Genomic DNA, 20090 nt, shown 5'->3' on the forward strand with positions numbered 1-20090 from the left:
AAAATTCTACAGAGTGAAGAGAAATGGAAATTCAGAACTATTATCAAGTGCATGAAAAGCAAATATCTGTTCCAACCAGTGACTAACCAGACATAGTTTGCATTAGTCAAGGTCCTCATGTTTTATTGGCGCATTCACAGAACCAACAGATTTTCATGGTATTTCAAAAAAACAACAAAAAGCAAACTAGTACCTAATGAGTCTAATGTATTTTGACTGCTGAATATAAACTTTCCTGTAGTTAAATTCGCCAAACTACAGTCAATGCAAAAACTATGTCAGTGGCTTTTAGTCTCAAGGAGCAATGAAACTGTTAAGGACTCTCATACTGGCGAGTCTACAACTACAGAGTGGCAGGCAGGCACACAGGCAGGAGCAAGCTTCCAGCCCGCAGGCTCCAGTGGACAGGATAAGGCTTCTTTGTTCAAGGCTCCTCCTACTACTCAGAGAAAATGAAAAAGTAGCCCCTGTTGCCTGACCTCACCCCACACAGAAACACACACACACAAGCACTCAGATGATCACAGGTAGGAGAGCACGCATGCATGTGTAAACAACACAGACAACAGCACATGTGCATGCCTGCACAAACCGATGGATACATGTAGACTAGGGCGACATATAAGCACTGGCAGTTATTTCTATTAAGACTTCAATATTCAGGATTTTGAATGCCAAAAACCCTTCTGTGTTGCAAGAGTCTGTTTTCATTGGGACTTACAGCAACAACAACAAAAAAAGGAAGATATTATTAAAACAATAAGCCTGCTGAGAAAAACATACTTACGGCCACATTCTTAAACACACAGGCAGCCGACAAAAGCAAAATGCATTCACTTATCATGCATGTTCATAAAAACAAACATAAAAGCTTCAGCTGGTTCAGAGAGTTTACTTTTTCTCACCACTGCCTGTGCACCTCCCCCTAACTTTAGCTCGTAGTGATTGGCCAACAGAGGAAACTTGAGCGTCCCCCCTTCATAGCCCCGCCCTAATCGGAGGTGTCAGGTGTCTGTGTGTGTTGAGGCTCACAGAAAATATGACTGAACTTAAATACAAAAGAAAGCCAAATACACGGAGCTCGACAAGTCAGCACAGAGGAAAGCAGAGGAAAGCAGAGGAAAGCTGCAATACGAGCAAAAAGAGAGAAAAACCCACACTTTTCAGAAAAAAGAATGAACACAAAAGCTTCTGCATGGGCAGGGACACTCAACAGTGAGCTGAGCAATCAGTGCACACACACGCACACAGAGAGAAAGCAGACAGACAGAAGCAGCCAGGAAAATCCAACAGATAGAGAAGACGTGGGAACTGCTTCTGTGTGTGGTTTGGGTGGAGTTTCATTTTTCTATTGAAAAAAACCCATTAAGGGCAAAAAATAAAGTGCTGTATGAATGTGAAGGTGAATTGGTGAATAAGGGATGCGGTGTAAAAGTACTTTACTTATTAAGAGTAGAAAAAGCACTGTATTACAGTATTAATCTCCTTACATGGCACAGCTGAAAGGAAAACAGAATGTATGTTAAAAATCTGGCTGCCCTATGTCGTTTTTCATGTGGGGAGGGTGTTTAAGGAGCATTTTTAGCTCAATTTTCTCTGTAGCAACATCCCATCATTTTCCACTTCACTCCAAGTTCTTTGGAAAGGGAGGGGAGCTACACCTAGGAGGAAAGTGTTTCTGGCTGATGCTGGATACAAGTTTCAACAAGTCGTACAGCAGTTACCAGGGGAAGAATGCCCTCAGAGAAACCTCAAATTAGATGACTAAAAAAAGACACATTTGGGATGACCCGAGGGGAACTTGGTTTCCAGGATAAAAAAAAAATATCTTTGTGAACTAGAAAGGCCCTGGATCCATCTTCAAGCTGCAGCAAGTCAAGTAGCAATTGACTTTTGTTAGGTAGAGATTAACCTGCAGCAGCAGGAGTCAAATGACTTCAAGGTCATAATTAAAATGGAGATTAAATACGGGGATTATGGCTTGCGCCTTGGAAATAATCATGGTAAAACGAGCAGTCTAAAAAGCCCTAAACATCACAGACATTTGCATCAGTTTTATTTTTACAGAACCTTATTCTAGTCAAACAACATGGTTGCACGTAGGAGCTGTGGCGAGGATCTGTGACACCAACTGAAAGTTGATATAACAATAAGTTCTACTGTGCTGCACAACACCGACTTACGAAACTTGTGATACACAAGTAGGAGCACTTACGTATCGATGCATGCAAAAGTTAACCACACAGTGCATATATAATGTCCCACGTGGAGTGAAAAACAACAGAGACAACAGAATAATACCACAAGCAGTGGTTGGATTTACTGCAGACTATAACCCTAATGCCCACACAACTGCCACAGAATAACAGGAAAAATGATGATTCTGCACAAATGTCAAATCTCACAAGCTAATCCTTTGTTATGTGTCACAAGATTAAAGAACAAAGACCCTTACCCACGGCCTCAGTAGAACAGCTTAATTCAAAAGTCAGATGCAACCTAGTCTAAATAAATAAATAAATAAAAATAATCATGACAATAAAACGACATTATCTGTATGCTGCTATAGGTTCTGCAAACAATTATTGCTTCACAAATATCAGTAAATACACAAACACCAGTGTGTAATTTTTTCCATTTACCTGCACTGTGGAGTGTTGGAAAACAGTGCCAGTAATTTGAGATACTTCTGCAGAAAGTTTTTTGAGATTTTAACTTGTTTAACTCGATTGTAACTATTTGGCCAGTTCCTCGATTATATCATAACTATTTAATGTAATCCTAAAATCAACATTATTTACTCACTGACTTTTCAGACATACAAACTCATTTGTTGAAGGTTATATTCGCTCTTCCTTGTTGGACTCCCTGAAGCAAAGTGTTTCCAAACAGCTGAACTGGTTTTACCTCTCTTGTTGCCCTAGGGCTCTTTTCTTCATCTTGGCTCGAGGTGAATTAAACCTGCCACAGCATGGCGAGAAATGACTTTGAGCTTTTTAGGGAGGGGTAAAAGGGCCACAGTTGTAAAGGAAAGCGATGCTCTGGAGTCATAACAAAAGAAAAAGCAAGTGCATCAGTGCGAAGCTAAACGAGGTACAAATTTTTTATTTTTCCGGTAACTTGTATTCACAACTACCGGGTGCTAAAACTAACTGATGATGAAAATCAGGTGGTGGGCAACCACAGAATCTATCTACACGTGAACATTTTGTAGGGTTGCCTTTAAAATCTGTTGGTTTCCAAGTCATCTATTCTCAGACACTTGTGGGATATTCCTGTTTGGGCCAGCCATGTACTACATGTAAGTGTGTGACTATATAAGTTTAGCTATATAATAACAATGCTTGTACCCATTCTCTCTTCTTCCAGTTTCCAGTATATCCAGTCATTCATCTACTGCATCCCATTGTGTCAGTTGAAAACTTCAAGAAGAATAAAAACAATCCACATATTACTTGTATTGTATTTTTGCATGAGGCAGAAATGGGCTTGAATATCTCACTCTTTGGATATTTCCTAATTTTATAGAATATGTCGTTTCCTGCTGTTAAATTTAAATTCATATGAGAAGCAAAAATATAATTTTGCTGCCCCTCTTCCTTTTCTCAAACTGATCATTTTATATACAAGTATAGCCAAAAGTCATAGCACAGCCCTTGTCTAGTCATTTGGCAGACAGCGCTGTGGTTATAAAAATATGTTCGACTTCTGCTCCGCTCCCCACCCCCAACCCCTACCCCCAGCATCTGGACATACTGACATACTGCACGCAAAACTGTACAGCTCTACCCAGCACCCCTTGACTCCATCTGCAATAAATAGCAATGGCTGGAGTCCTATAACTGACTCAGTCATGTCTGACTCTGACTCGACTGCCCCTGGCCCCAGCAGTCCTTCACCACCACCAACCAGGACTCTGGAATCTCTGGTATTGGGAATGCGGGAACGACGTGAGTAATCGTTCTGTTGTGCAGTCCCTGTTTCCAAGCTTCCAGAGATCTGCAGCTATAAGGAGTTTGTAACACTGTTGAGCGAGCTAAACCTGGCATAGCACCCTGGAGTCCAAACTAGGACTTCTAAGATAGCGCCACTGTGCACCGTTTCACACATGGATGGCAGAAACACGTGCATTGACAGGAAAAACTGACTTCTTTTAAAGGCTCAAGGCACCAAGGGTTCTAAATATGCATTCTGGACATGTATGAAAAACAGTTCAGTGTACATGGCCATTCACTGGCTACAGTGTTTGTTTGTATATGAAAGAGACAGATGGACAGGAAAGAGAAAAGTGCACTGATAGCAAACTACAAGTTCATTTTCATTTCCAGATACTCATAAAAAAGTGAGCATCTGGAAATTATAACTCCAGATGTTTATAAAGCTTTTTATTAGAATGTGTGTGTTGTTCAGTTGCATGTGTATATGTACTCACAGCTGCGCGGCAAACAGTCGACTCATCTTTGCCACGTGCTCGTTTTCATCCATGTCGCTGTCCCCCTGATCACCACTCAGCTTCCTCTTAGTGGGGCTGATGGGAGGAGGACCCGTCCTGTGGCTGGAGGAGGAAGATGAGGAGGACGATGATGAAGACGAGGAGGAAGACGACAGGGACAGGAGTCTGGGGTCTCCTCTTAAAGCTGCCTCACCTGAGGAGGAAAGACATCAAGGGAGGAAAGAAAGACAAGACAGAGGGTTATTAGTGCTGCTGACACCGTGTTCCAAAACACGATCATTTAGAAGTCTGAATGAGTTTGAGATTGCTCCACTGCTACACAAACTCTGAAAGTGAAACGCAATACAACATTAGGAGAATGTGTCTTAGAAAGTTTGCAAAAGAACTGCTGCCTGCACTTTTGTCATTTTCAAAAGTGAGACTAGAGTGACAGTTGTGCAGCTGTGGTCACCTCACGTGGTTAGCTTTACTAAGATTACTGTAAAATAAATGTCAATTATAGTAATTAGCCTAAATTATAGCATTTAAAAGCAGAAGGTGACTGCTGTATTGCCACTTTAAAACAAGGTGTCTACCGCATGACAACGTTACAGGCTGTGTCTGGGGTTTTGTTGACTTATACAGTTTGCTGAGAGAGGCACAAACCTCTGGCATAAAAGAAGGAGTATCTGGTGAGGAATGTTTTGAAAGAAATAGTTGCGGATGGATTCTGCATATGTTTGTGTGTGGGGGGGAACTATTTCTCCCTCTGCAGCCTTATCCCTCGTACAGAAGGCCTACAGAGTTGTCAGTGAGTGGGAGTTTAGAGCAAGAGAATCAGGAAAACTACCACTGGCTCTGTCTCAGCATGGGGACTTTCCACTGCTTCTGCCTCATGTATCTGTCTGACTTTACCCAAACAACACTGAAAGGCCTACACTAAAACTCCTAGTCCAACTCACATAAAAACGAATTAGTTACAAACACTTGCTAACTGTTAGTTCATCCTTCATTTCAAATTATTTTGTATAACAAACCAATCAGTATTGATTAGATTTTGGAGAAATATTCTTCCTGCATTTGTAGAACCAAAAGAAAAACCCAAAAAAACACACACACACACACACACACACACACACACACACACACTAGTACTAAGTAGCAGGACATTAGACATTAAACTGAATTCTTATAAATATTTATTCTTCTTTTCTTCAGATGAATAAGGTCATAAAATCTGGTTGAAAGCCAGTTTAAACTAAAACTGCGGCAGCAAAAACAGCCTAAAGACTATGAAAAGACTTTGTTCCTCCACCATTCCTCCATGTATGTTAAGCTTCATGGCCTATGAAACACAGCTGCAGCTCCTCCCCTCACCCTCTCTCTCTGGCATGTTCCTTCTCGTGCTACTGTGTACCATGGTAACAAGGGTGACATCATCTTTTTTGGCAGGGAGAGGGATGGCAATAAAGGAAGAGAGACTGACACCACACTGTCCAATCAGCATCCAGGACTCGCTTATCACCGAGTAAAGTGCTCAACAAAAGAGTGAATCTTCGAGCGGCAAGACATTCGACCGTATGAGGTCAAACACTGTTGACCTGCGCGACAATACAACTGCTATTGCACACTAATATATACTAGGTTGTCATTCAAGTGTAACCATCTGACACGACTGCAACCTTTGAGAATTTTATTATGTCCGCTTTTTCTTATGAGTTATAGAAGATGATTTCACAGCCTAATGCAGTTTCAATACACACTAATTCTGCATTAGTCATTTGTGTTTTTTTAAACTAGGGATATACAACAAACTGGAAACTGGTTGCATAGTTTTCCTTCTGAAACTAACCTGCATTGGTGATAATTTGAAGGACAATGCAATGAAATCATTTTCTGCAATTTATTCTCAAATCAAAAGGCAAAAAGAAACAACAAGAGCAGAAGTACTTACACATTAAGTTTTTATATATTTTTACACACAAGAAATGTATCTACATATAGGAAGTGATTATTTATAGTACATTAGTTTAAATATTTGTTCACTAAATACATTTCATTTACATTAAACCAGCAGACAATTAGTGGGAATAGAGCCGTAACCCAGAAGCCAAACTCCACTCTGTCTTTTCCCCTCTCTGCTCTTTGAGTTCATTAGGTCCACATGATCAAAGCCTATTTCTCCTGATAGAACTTCAAACAGCTTGGATCAGGATGAGATTGGATTACAAACTGAGGCGAGCTTCCCTCTCCATCGCTCTCATTTCCGTCTCTCTCCCCCTTCCTCGCTCTGTCCTTCCCCCCTATCTGATACTTAAAAAAAGATGGTTCCTAGCATGTCTTCTCTCTGCAAAACAGCTATGTAGTTATTTTTAGCTGAATTTCTCAGTAAATTGAACTTGGCCCTCTGGCTGCTTTTATTATCCGAGTCCATGGAGGTTTTACACTTTAAATACTAAAAAGGAAATACAAAAAAAGCTCTTCCACAAAAGTCCTGGACTGTATGAGACTGACCTGAACTTTTAAACCCGATGTTAGATTTGTTTGACCTCTGATATGAAAATGGAGGCACACAGACAGACAAAGAGAGACAGAAGAGAGGGGGAAAAAAACACAGCGCAAGTAGGTGGTTTAGCATAATCAGGTGTCGCATGTCACATTGATGACACATCGGAATAAATCCCTACATGGCTCACATTAAAAAAAAGATTCAGTGTCCTATTTGGCAACATGGTTTTAATTCTTAGCAAAACTACTGAGCATCAGAAATGCTGATTGCTTCAAGGTCAGCTATGATGTGTTAGGGAGATTTTAGACAACTATATCAATACAAAGACTGCTGCTTATTAAAACTCTGAATTCTATTCTCCATATTTTGGTTAAAATAAAGAGATGAGATGATGTTTTGTGCTGTGCTTCAGTGGTCAAGAGTCTAAGTTGCAAGTAACAGCAATACAAAACTAGTTATCTCTAGTTCATCAGATTAACTAACTTAGAGAAACAACCTGGACCTAGTGACCCTCTTATTGGCTTTTTAACCCACCAAAGTTGTAACTGCCTTCACAGTAAATGGTGGTTAATGTTAACTCTACAACATAATTCCTTCACTTTGCCTGTGTTGCTTCACCATGGCGTCACTTCTTTGCTGCCTGCTGTGTACGTTAGACAAAAATGATGTTGTATGATGTCAATCATGAATTAATTTTTTTGTTGGTAAAAATAATTGCTTTGGCTTAACTTTGTTTTTAATTCATAGATCTGCCACCAACTGCATTTTACAGTTTACAAAAATCCATATTTTGCTCTAAATCCAAATGAGCCATTTGAACCACTGAGCCCTGAAATCTCTTTACAATTAATTAGGTGACAGCCCCAGGAAGCTGCCAAAGCTGTGACCGCTGCTTGTCGAAGGACTACTTATAAACATTTAAGGAACTGTTTAAAACTCATATCAACTGAGCTTCAAGTTTCTGAAAACTAAAGGGGTGTTCAGTGAAGTAGGAACATCATAGAAAGTCGATGACATTCAGCAACTTCAAGCAACGATGCAATGGGTCCCAAGTTTTGTCAACTTTAAGGCAACTGATTGAAGCAACTAGCAATTAGAGTGAATGGTATTGCTGATTGGCAAAGGGGGCAAATATATTAACAAGTTATCCAGGCAACATTAGCCTAGAATGTCCACAAGCAACCAACCACAGGCAGCAAAGCGACAGCCAATGAGCAAGTATGGTGATAGATCAGGTTTTGGGGTTTTTCTTTTGGCAAGTCCTATCCCCACTTCAGCCAGTATGTCACATGTATGTATTTAGTATGCATTTAGTTTGAACATGCAGCACATCGAACATGGCTGGAGAGCATAGAAGGAAAGTGTTGAACAATGTCAGTCGCAATCAATACGTTGTTTAACCAATCTAATTTCAATGCTGTGGGCCCACTGTCAATCAGCTCTGGCCAATCACAGATAAATCATTACTGTTTTTTTCCTGTATATGCTCTTATGGCTTCTTTTCTAAACAAACATAAAGCAGAAAGATATCTGAGGAAGTTTAGAAATGACATCACTCTGTAGTTTTTGTCAATATGGCAGCCCCAAAACTACAGTATTGGTGGGCTTCAGATTTGAATGACTACTATATGGAATTTGTTATGAAGCACACAGTTGCATACAATTTATGACATGGCATAAACTTCCAAATTTCACATGTTCATCTGTCCAACCAGGAGTGAACACACATTTTTCTTTAACTCACAAAGGAAAGGAAGACGATTAATGTCACTGTAGGTTCACGTCACCATCATAGCACATTAATCACCCCTGGTGAATGAACTTGAGGTCAGAATCTGTTTTTCCATGAGCCAAGTCAAGACCCTGAATGATGTCAACTTTTTTCTAATTCACTACAGCTGATTTGATTTGTTTGTGCGAGAATTCACTAAACTTTGTCACTTACACAGTCTGTAAAAACAATATATCTACCTGCACAACAAATAAAATGTTCAACCTGAGATTACCTAGAAAGTCACACTAGTGCAGACTATCCAAGCTGTTCATCCATTATTACTTTTTTTTAGCAGCTATTCAGTTGCATTATAGGCAGGGTATTCAAATGTCCCATCTGCATTAAATGTTGTTAAATGTCAGTGATAATACAGGAGCAGTAATAGCTTCACAACAGGACAGTATACAAGTAGGAGCGTGATTGTTGGGAAATGATGGTGTAGTTTGGCTCATGCATATAGTAACAAGTCAGAACACCCACAATATCACAAAGCACTTCTATCCCTTTCTTGGCTCAACAAGTTTGAACACGAGGGGCTTTCCTTTTCCCCTCTTCACTGATAAGCGTGTCCTTTTAGCTTTGTTTTCTTATCATGAAGCTCAGATTTTAGCTCAGTCAGCTAAAAACCATACACTCTCTCTCTCTCTGTGTCACACACACACACACACACACACACACACACACACACACACACACACAAAGAAAACCAAATTGATTGTCTTAATAGTGCAGAGATATGCTTCCAGACACAAATTGTATCCAAACCAGCAGATATATAAGCACAAAAATACCACTACAAAGATTTTATCTCCATCTTTACTTATGTCATTTTATTTAGAGTTAGATGACAGCTGTGAGGAGTGAAGCTTCGTGGTGACACAAACGCTCATATTCTGACTAGCAAAAATCCCGGGCCAGTGGCAGGCTTATCTAATACACCTGCACTGTGCAGAAATGGCACCAACATTTCTCAATAATGGCATGTGAGCTCAAGCTTCTGAGAACAGTTTGAAGAGTCATGTGCCTAAATGCAAGCAACAGCCAAACAGGAATTACAGCAACCCAAGGCTTTTTTTCCCCTTTCCCCAGAAGCATTAGAAACAGATAAAAACACAACAGAAGCCTTAATCACATGCCAAACCGCAAAAAAAAACAAAAACATTTTTTCTTCTGCTGCTGGTAGCATAGGTTCACCAACAAACAAAACAGAAACTAACGTCTGTTTTAATCATATGCCATTGTGCAAATGTGCAAAATGGGTGTCAGTCACAGCATATTTAAAAGGAGCTCCATTACAAGTTAATTATATGTTAAATGATGAGGCAAGCTGAAAGGCACAATAGCAGGGGAAAGAAGCAATGTGACTAAAAACAGGAGAAGAAAAGCCTGCCAACCAGTTTATTAAGAAAATGCGTTGTCTTTGTGTTGCTGCTGCTTTTGTAATTGTAAAAAATAAGATAAGGACTAATTATCAGTCACCACGTTATCTACCAGTCTCAAAGATTTACTTTCTATCTATAAAACATATTACTTTATGTTCATGTCATAAACTGAACATTTTGACCTGACTTCAGCTTGACAGTTGAGGACCTGCTGGTGAAATTAAACAAGGACATGCTTTTTTTCCACTCTTGGATTAGACCCTAGTTGCTGCAGCAGAGGCCAGCGACAGGGCAGAGGGAAAACTTGGACATAGCCCCCGGACAGACAGGATAATCTTACAAAGCCTGACAGGAGACAAGAGCGTTTTCAAAGTTAGGCAGTTTGCAGAGATTTGGAATCTTCTACTCTCTGATTTCATGACAAAGACATAATATTGAATGAAAAAGTTACCTTAATGCCATGAAATGACTTGCAGCCCACAGAAAGAAATCTCTGCACTTGTAAAATTAAACAAAGATTAGCAGCTGCAGCTTACAGCGTGCTGTAGGGGGTCAACCCCACAAAACAAGATGTGAAAATCTTGGACACATCCGTTCATCTGAATGCAAACGGCATGAATAATAGGACAACACCAGAGAGCTCGCTAACTAGTAATACTGTGAGTCAGTCTTATGAGAGACCATTAAATGGACACACGACTTACAGACAATTAATTCAGCCTTTTCTTTCTAGATTTTTATTCAATAATAAAAACAATGATATGACAAGTGAATAAATGCACTTCCAGCCATTCAGAAAAGGACAAAATAGAAAGAGCGCTTACACCAACTCTACGTCAAATGCGTTACAATCGGGTTAAAAACAAATGCTGAAAAACACTACTCAAGTCTGTATTCATAAATCGTATACAAGCTAAATCAATGCTCATGTGTACAGAGTGGCACGTTTTATCTACCGTGCTTGCGGGAAGAAACGACTAACTAGCGAAGCAGCGTAAACTGAGGAGAAAACTTCGACCAGCTACGTCGTTAACGTTAGCTCGCAGCGTAACGCCACTCCGAAGTTTAAAAACAGCCGTACGCCCACAAACAGCCCAAACCCGCTAGTTTACCTTCGTAGCAGAGAATGCCAATGTTGTTGTTCATCTTGTCCAGGTACTGGTAGTTCAACAGGTCCATTTTCATTAGTAGCATTTATCGGGCTTTAATCAAAAACAAAGGGGGAAAAAAGAAGACCAGCTTGTTTTCTCCCTTCTCCTCTGAAGCGACGGTAAAAAAGCTAAAGGCCCAGCCTCCAACTTTACTTCTGTGGAAACTCAACAAAATTTAACCCGTGTGGAAAGTGATCTCAGTAAGTTTACTTTTTGAAATACGGGTAAGTATGCAGCGGTGACAAAGCGCAAAGAAATAAAATAATACAAAAATATGAGTAGCGTCAGTTCTCCTCACAGCCAGCTGTAAGTCGACTGCACTGACACGCAGGCTATGCTTGGTATGACTCCTATGCTTCACCAGCGGTTTCCACTGTTGCCGAGAGGGACGCACTGGGCATGCTCGCTAAATCCGTGGAGCGCCTCAAATATCAGGGATATTTTACGCACAAGATCAGCCTCTCCAAACACATCCAGAGAGAAAGCGAACGACGGGAGGGAGAGAGAGAGAAAGACACACACACACACACACACAGATACCAAAGAACTGCAGCAATCCCACATGAAGTCTTTAGGAAATAAATACTACAGTTAGTAAATATTTTAAGTCCAAGTGCTGTAGTTTGTTGTTTGCTTGTTGTTGTTTTTTTGTTGTTTTTTTTGCAAAAGGTTTTAAATATGCAGACGTGCAATCCAGGCACACTCCATCTAGGAATACAGAGGTCATAAGATTACAGTTGCCATAAAATATTTTTAGGTCGATATAACCTTATTTGAGGGAGAGTGCCTTACTCTGATGACGGTGCTTTACTGTAAACGTTTCTATGTGTTGTAATAGTACAGGGAGACCTGCAAGATGTCAGGAAATTAGGAGAAAAAAACTTGAATAAAAGGGTAAATAAAAAAGAAACTGTGCTTCAGTTTTTGGAGATGCTGTTCATAAAGCGTTTTGTTTACAGCCAAGATACTTTCCTACCAAAATATTGTTTTTATTCATCTGTCAACAACATACTTTATAGCACAGAATATATTGTTTTTCATTCAGGAGAGGCCATGAGGATAAAGAGCAGGGATATGCATTTTCTAAATTGTCTGTCGGCGTTTATTTGGAGAAAAACACAGGCAAACTTTAGTGTGTTGATTTAAAAAAAAAAAGGTTTAAAAGGGCCTGGTGGGCCTCTAACATCCCGAGTGGTCCTCTTCTGCCCCCTAGTGTTTGACGTTTGACATGGGCTAAGATAGATAGATAGATAGATAGATAGATAGATAGATAGATAGATAGATAGATAGATAGATAGATAGATAGATAGATAGATAGATTGCACTGATCAGGCAAGGGGGAATGAAAAGAGTACATAGACTCATGAAGCTCAAAACACTGCATAGCTTGTTGAGAAGAGAAAAGAACAATTTCCTCAGGGCATATGACAACACACCTCACTAGGTGTGGCTGTGCTTTAGTGTCGGAGTTTTTCATGTGACAAATACATGCAGAATACCTGTGGATATTCACTTTTACACTCAAAATAAAATATTTATAATGGAAAGACAGCAAGAGGAAAGAAAATAAGCAAAAAAGTGAAAGATTCCAAATTAAAGGGAGGAAAACTTATTTAGCCAATGTGACCATATATTAGTGTTGCATGTTTGTTTTTGTTTCTGGTCTTGGTAACCTTACGTAACAACATACAAACAGGCCAAATAAGAACAAGGAAGGGTAATGGAAAAGAGCACAGTGGATTTGTTTTGTGGGAAATATCTGATGGTGTGGATTTAACTTTACATGCAAAGTCTACATTTCTCATAAAGCACAAACAGACCTCTATCTCTGTCATTTAATAAAAGACCCCCAAAATCTAAAACTGCTCAAACTAATGTAAAAGGAAAAAAAACTTTACCTCCTGTCTCGCAGAAATATACAAATGCAACAAACGCAGTACGCATCCATGTAAACACACACCCACTTCATCCTGCTTCACAAACACATTGGTCTATACGCCTTCTCCTTTCTTTGTTGTGCAGACACAGATACACAAAAGCCTTTCCTCTCCTTCCTCCTGGCCTCCTCCTCCTCCAGTGGTGACTCAGAACTGAGGAACACGGTTCGTGTCTATTCGGACGGCCATTGTTTGCAGTTTCAGTCACATAAAGGTTGATTTCAGGCTAACTCCTTTCAGTGCTTCACATTATTCTCCGGACAGAGAACCTTGCACAAATATTTTGTGAAGCTTAAGTCTGTTTAGTGCCACAACTTTTCAGGATACACCGAGCTGTTGTAACAGAAGAGATAAGGAGAGACAGGTGCTATCCATCTGTGTACAGAAACTCTCAGATAATAACAGATTGGTGCCCTCTTATGGCCAATAGAGGCTTCCATTGACCAACAAATAATAAATATCAATCAACATTTATAGATGTGTGCATTTGACTAGATAAGTCCAAACCATGCTGGTGGTCTTTCATGATTATACATACCATATTTAATGAGACGTACAACTAAATACCAACATGTTAAACTCATAATGGCATTGGAGGAAATATCTGGGAATCCCCACAGCTAGTAGACCTCGAGACAACATCTATTACATGGCAACTACTACATGAGAAATTGTCATAGTAATCTACTAAAAATGGTTACTGAATTTAGAAAACAGCCTCCTTTCATGTCCAATAAGGGTTAGCTGGTGGAATGTGTGCAATATTAGAAATAGTGCAAAACAATAATTGAGTGAAAATTTCAATTTGAAGCAAACTGTGAAGATAAGTGTGAAAATTAGCATCAATATTTGTCATATTTAAGGAAACTTTCTTATTTTCACTCTGACAAAACTATGATAATGAAGAACAGAAGCTTACTGGTGAGCCACAGCTTAGCCCCACATCCCTGTACACCAGAAAGTTACAAGGGTTTGATGTCAAGTTTCTTCCTTCTGAACACAGGTTTATAGTCCCAAAGTGAAAGAAGTAAAAGAGAGCTAAATTGTAACATCGTGGACCTCAGTTATATAAACTGAACCCTGACTTTTTTTTTTAACATAATAATGGATAAAGGATGATTCCAACTTTTGAGACTATGTTATACTATTTATACTTACTCTTGTAAAAAATACTGAAAGCCATCAAATAAAAGAAAACTGTAATTTTTACATTTTGCATTCCAATAAAATACAATTAACAACATCAGCAATATCATCAACAACAGCATTTGGGGCATGTTTGTTTTTTCTGAGTATAATGCGGTCTGATTGCAGCTAAAATAAAATGCATGAGTATTCCTGTGGTGGCTACATTTACTTTAACGTGCATACCAATCATGCCGTTATCACAAATGCATTACACAGAGTTTGCTTACAAAGAAAAACACATTCTCCAACATTCCTTGTTCTGGCCTTGCAGGATGAATAAGTATAATAAGCAGATTAATGGTTACACAACAAGCTGGTGAAAATCCACCTCTTTCTTCCACAGTGGCAAGTTGTTACACACAAGTTAGCCTAAGGAGGAAATAAACCTTTTCTCCTCACTGTTTCCATAGCCTGCTTTCTTTTGCGCAACTCATATGTGCCAGCTCTAGGAAACACAGTATGGCCCATCAGCTACTGATTATTTATCTTTACCTCTGCCTACTACGGACCATAGACTACATTTACAATAACACCTGTCCTATTTAGACTTTGCTGATCAGGTTTGAATTATGCTTAGTTATAATTTTGCTTAGTTTAGAACCTAAACAGGAGAAGTTGATCCATTAGTATTAGTAAGCCAAACTTTTCCAGCTTTCCTGCCATCACCCCCCCCCCCTTGCTTCCTCTGTACCCATTCATTAATGTAATCTGCCATGACGAGGTGCTATCAGACCTAGTTTTTTGATCTCCTCCAATGTTTACGTGTCTCTGATCAGGTCTGGGCTTCTCCAGAGAGTGGGTGTGTCAGGAATAGCAACGCTGCACAGGCAAGGTGGTAATTCATGTTAATGCTTCATCAACACACTCTCATGTTGCGACACAAACACTGACAGAACATAAAAGATGATGCTGATTTTAAAGACTATAACAAAGGCTCGCTTGATTTGCTCATGCTTCCTATTTCTTCTCCGTATTCTGAATCCTCTTCACGCCTTATTGAAAAGTGAGAAAAGAATAGAGGTTTATCACTTTCTTTGTTTACACAAAATAACATTTGTGTAAACAGAATCTCATTAAGGCGTGGAGCAAGAACAACTGTCACAGTGGCAGCGGCTAAAGGTCAAACCCTTGATGACTTTACAGCGTCTCTGAAATTTCCCCAAACCATTACTGGCTTTGTTTACACGGTGACATAATGCATCAAAGATGTTTTTCCTTGCTGAAATGTGTCATCTGAGCCTCTTGTATGAGGCTGGTTACTGAACAATCTCTTTTCCACATACCTCGAAGTTGTAAAAGGTTTGATCGCAGCTATAATGTCTGCAAACAGCTGATGTTCTTATATTTTGCATCATGACACAACACAGATTTTAACCAACTCCACGTCACTATGAATTAATCCAAAACTTTAGTTTAAACATTTAAATCTCCCTGCTTCTTTACACATGGTTTCTGTGAGCACACACTCCCACAGGAGGAAATATCAGGTTGCTGCACTGAAACAATGACAACAACAGGTGACTGTGTGGAAGCGAAGCCGTTCAGTCATTTCCCGCCTTTGTCTGGCGTGGGGTGAAAAGCTGAAACCTTTTGTTTATTATTAAGCACGGCCTTGTTTAATATTAAACACAAGCTCGCTTTTGGTGGGACTGTTTAACCATTACATCACTGGAGTTTGTGTTTTTGTTATTTTGGGGGTTTTTTTTAGCCTGTCATCACATAAGAGACACCAACCTCGAACTCGATTAAAACCTACATACTAACTCTGTAATATAATACTACTGACATCATAGATACAACAAACTTAATGGGAGACAAGAGGTAAATGACGGAGATCACCATTATGTACAATATGCCCTACTTTTTGCATTATATCCAATTACTAAACCTTAACGGCAAAAATACCTTAACCTCCTAGGACCTGCCGTCCACATATGTGGACATCGCATTTTGGGTTATTTAGACCAAAATACTAAATTTTGCTCTACATAGGCCTGATATCCACTTACGAGGACATTATACTGCTACTGTTCTATCAAAATTTTAAATGAATATCCTCATTTGTGGCTCTCATTTTTCTTAAAAACAAAAATAAAGTAAAAAAAAATCTGGTAATTCTTTGTTTTTACATTCATCGGGCCCCAATATGCCCAAATATCAAAGAGAAATTAAAAATGCATGTCGTGGAAGAGTTCGGGTCTTAGGAGGTTAAGTTGTATAATTCAGAATGTATTATTTTAGGACATTTAGCAAACTTCTATCATGTTACAAAGGTTTAAATATATGTAGAGGAAAGTATCGCAACAAATACATTATTATATACAAATATTTTTGGAATCTGGGCCACGTGGACACTGACAGCTCTGAATAAGAGTCAGTACACCATTAAGGTTGAAGATTCAAGCTTGAGCTACTCCAAGGTTCATTTAAGGAACAAAGACCATTTCATGGTGGTGCTGCCTAATGGCAACCAGATTCCTTTGTTCACATTTAAGTGCTTGCCTTTGAGTATCTATCAGATCTGTTAAAACTTTATGTCCCATATGCCTCGCTTAGGTCATGAGAAATTTCGAGTAGTTCCCAGATTTGCTCTAAAAGCAGACTGAGCTGTTTTAGTTTCAGCTCTGAAACTCTGGACAGTTTCACCTTTCAGATCAGGTCATCTTCCTACAGTCCTCAACTCACCTCTACCTGTTAGCTGGGTTAGGTCTCATTCATAGTGGTGTATTGTCAAATTGCTTTAATTCTGTCTGGTTTCCATTTCTTTTTCTAAATTATTTTACTGTGGTTTATAACTTTCCCCTAATTTTATCTTAATATTGTTACAAATGCGTGTTTTGCAGTACTTGAGTCAGTGTAACTATTATCAACAATGATGGTGGTTTCTTAGTAGTGTTATATGATCTTTAAAATCAACATAAGCCCGCTATGTCCTGTGCAAAGTGTTCTCTCACAGCTGAGACATCCTAGTCATCTGTGACCTTCTCTTCAGTATAGTCCATCTGTCCTGTTTGGCTTTTTGCAGTTTGAGCAGGCTTCCTCACTCATTCTCTCCACGTGATCTCTTGCTCATCTTTAGAGTTTTTGTCTGTCAGTGCTAAACTTGATTTGCACATCTTCTATCTGCCTGATCTTTTTTCTCCCTCTGTCTCTAAGTGTTTTCATCTACTCCTCCCCTGCAGCGTGCCTGCCAATATTTGTTTACGGCATAAAGAAAACCGTCTTGACAGAAACTGGCTGGCATTGGCTACGCTGGCTTCAGGCAATGCGAGGCTGGATACTAATATTATGCTACTGTTGGAAACACATCTCCAATCTTATGTACAGCAAGTTGAGATTCAAATCTCTCAAAAAAAAATGCTGATAACCACCAAAAAAAAAGAGAGAAAAGTTTCCAAATATGGCATCCAACTTTGACACAGAAAAGTTGAGGGTGGTCAGTGTCTCTTTTGTTGCTAATTAAAGAATGGTTAAGCACTTCAAATATATCACACCAAACAGATTCTATTTCTATTAATGGAAAAGGATAACTCCGCCCATCAGCCATTCGAACCTATGACAACATTCTTGCCATGCTAACAATTAGCTTGTAGCAAACCGACCCCGGGGGAATGTCTGTGCCACTGCCACTCATTTTCTCAATCTTTGTTTTGTATCCTGCTTTGCTATGCTGGATGCAGTGGCAATTAACACAATATAATAGTTGATATTCTTAGTGTAACCCTGAAATTCCCATTTGAAAGTTAAAATGTACAGAAAATAGAGAAATCTAACCTAGACAATGATTCATCTAGGTGAACACAAAAGAATGCAATAAATAAATGCAATGCATTCTTTAAAACTGCTGCCTTGCATAAGATGTGTGCGCATTTCTTTTTGTATGCTTGGACAGGTCAAATGAACTACCTTTGTAACAAAAAAAAATGAAAAGTAACAATGACTCATCAAAATGCTTTTCCTGCACTAGAAAAGTCAACCTTTTTTTGTGAAAGGCAATGCAATCCTATTTTATTTCATTCTCAGTAGCTATAGCGAGCGCTATCAAAAAGAGAGGAATGTCAAATATGTGTGGTCAGCACAGCTCTGAGAGAAGGTTCCCTCACTGAGACACAGAGCTGCTATAAGACCAGCAAGTGTGACATTTACTGAAAGCAAATCTAGGACACGGTTTCTTTTACATTTTAAATATCAATGTTAGGACCCAAATTCAACCACCGCCTCTTGTCAGCTGAGTTCTCTGAACGTGACTTGACTATTTCACTCATTATAGAAAACTTTCATGTAAAGAAAGAAGAGAGGAGCTTTACATAAAACCTGGTGGATACCCAAAAGTAAGGAGTGTGCTGGATGATCTGCGTGTTTCTGCAGTTACTTAACTTTCTAATAATTTAAATTAATCAATAAAGATGATAATTCTTTGTACTATTTTCTCAATACATATTTCATACTTGATGCTGTTGATGCCGTAAAATATTATTGCAAAAAGCCTGATTTCCATGCCTAAAGGAGTCTGCTGTGAAATATACCACATTGCAGTGTATGTCATATCGAATTTGAGAGACAAGTACTTGCTTATGTGTAATATCTGTATAGAAACTATAAAAAAAGCAATTGGTCAACGTAAGAAACTCAAATGACATTTTTAACACACATATACAAAACAATCTGAGGTTTTGTATATGTGTGTTACAGGGAAAACTGTGTGTAACAGGAAAAAAAAAGGCTTGGAACCATGATCTTGTGACACTTGACTTTTGACCCTGCAACAATGGCAGCCTGTAGAACTTGTCGCTTTAATAGCCGTCTGCTGAACCGGCGGTGATGCAATACCTGAGTAAGTGTGCATTGGTCAAGCCCTATGTAAATACAACTGTCAAAGGAAGTGTATAGTGTAGAGGTAAAGAAAGATGAAGTCATCTTTCATTTACTGCTTGTTACGCTGCATTGGGGAAAATCAGCCATGGCAGTATTCTGTACACAGGAACAGGAGGGGAACAAACCCTCAGGGTCATTCAAATTGTACGAATGTATGATTCTGAGGAAGGTCAATCATCAAAGAACTCCAGGGCACTCTCTGGCACTCTTTCTGTCTGTTGTTTTTTTTTTTGAAATACAGATGTATGTAAAGTCCCTTTGTTTTCTATAAAGATCATAAGATAAAATATGTTTTTTCTCCCCTTGATATACTGTAAAGATAGTAGAACCAGTATCAAAACACAGTACACTGACTTTGGGCTCAAAACCTAGAGAATCCAATAAGAGCAACCACTGCAATCATTGCTCAGGTGTATTATAGACTAAGAGACTAAGATTTCACACTCGAAAGGAGTTTAATATTAACTATTTTATTGGGCTATAGTGGCGCTAGGGCAAAGTTTTTTACACTGGTAGTGCAAAAAGACGTTTGCAGGATGTATTAGCAGAACACATATACTGTACCATATCCACAGTTTAATTATCTCATGGCTAGACATGGACTTCCGTAATAGTAATCACCTACATCCACATTGAGCATATTCCTTCATCCTGCAACATGCCACTTGGGAATTGTTGCTAGCTGGTTATGTTTTTGTTTTTGTTTTACTATTTACTTTCGTTACTTCAGCTAATTTTTTACTAGCATACTACATGGTCTATGTTTATATGTCAGGTTGGGTCTTAGACTCCACCTCTCTGGGAACATCTCAGGCCACCCTGAGTGTGAGGGCCTGTCTCCC

The 20090-nt window shown here is 39.2% G+C and overlaps 1 protein-coding gene across 2 annotated transcripts in view; it reads right to left on the reverse strand.

The window, feature by feature from the left end:
• vgll4b (vestigial-like family member 4b) overlaps positions 1-20090 on the reverse strand; it is a 40981-nt gene that overhangs the window by 11076 nt on the left and 9815 nt on the right. Inside the window, exons 1-2 of one of the 2 annotated variants that reach the window (XM_085456901.1) lie at positions 11210-11688; positions 4433-4646 (exon numbers count right to left, since the gene is read on the reverse strand). In XM_085456901.1, the coding sequence (XP_085313027.1) occupies positions 4433-4646; positions 11210-11291 (296 nt within the window). In that variant the 5' untranslated portion in view covers positions 11292-11688. Of the gene's footprint in view, positions 1-4432; positions 4647-11209; positions 11689-20090 lie in introns of those variants that run through there. The other variant, XM_085456902.1, reaches the window with a different exon arrangement.

The sequence above is a fragment of the Copadichromis virginalis genome, linkage group LG5, assembly GCF_057382275.1.
Source record: "Copadichromis virginalis isolate Kocher_CV1m ecotype Utaka linkage group LG5, C_Virginalis_male_GT1.1, whole genome shotgun sequence".
NCBI lineage: Eukaryota > Metazoa > Chordata > Actinopteri > Cichliformes > Cichlidae > Copadichromis > Copadichromis virginalis.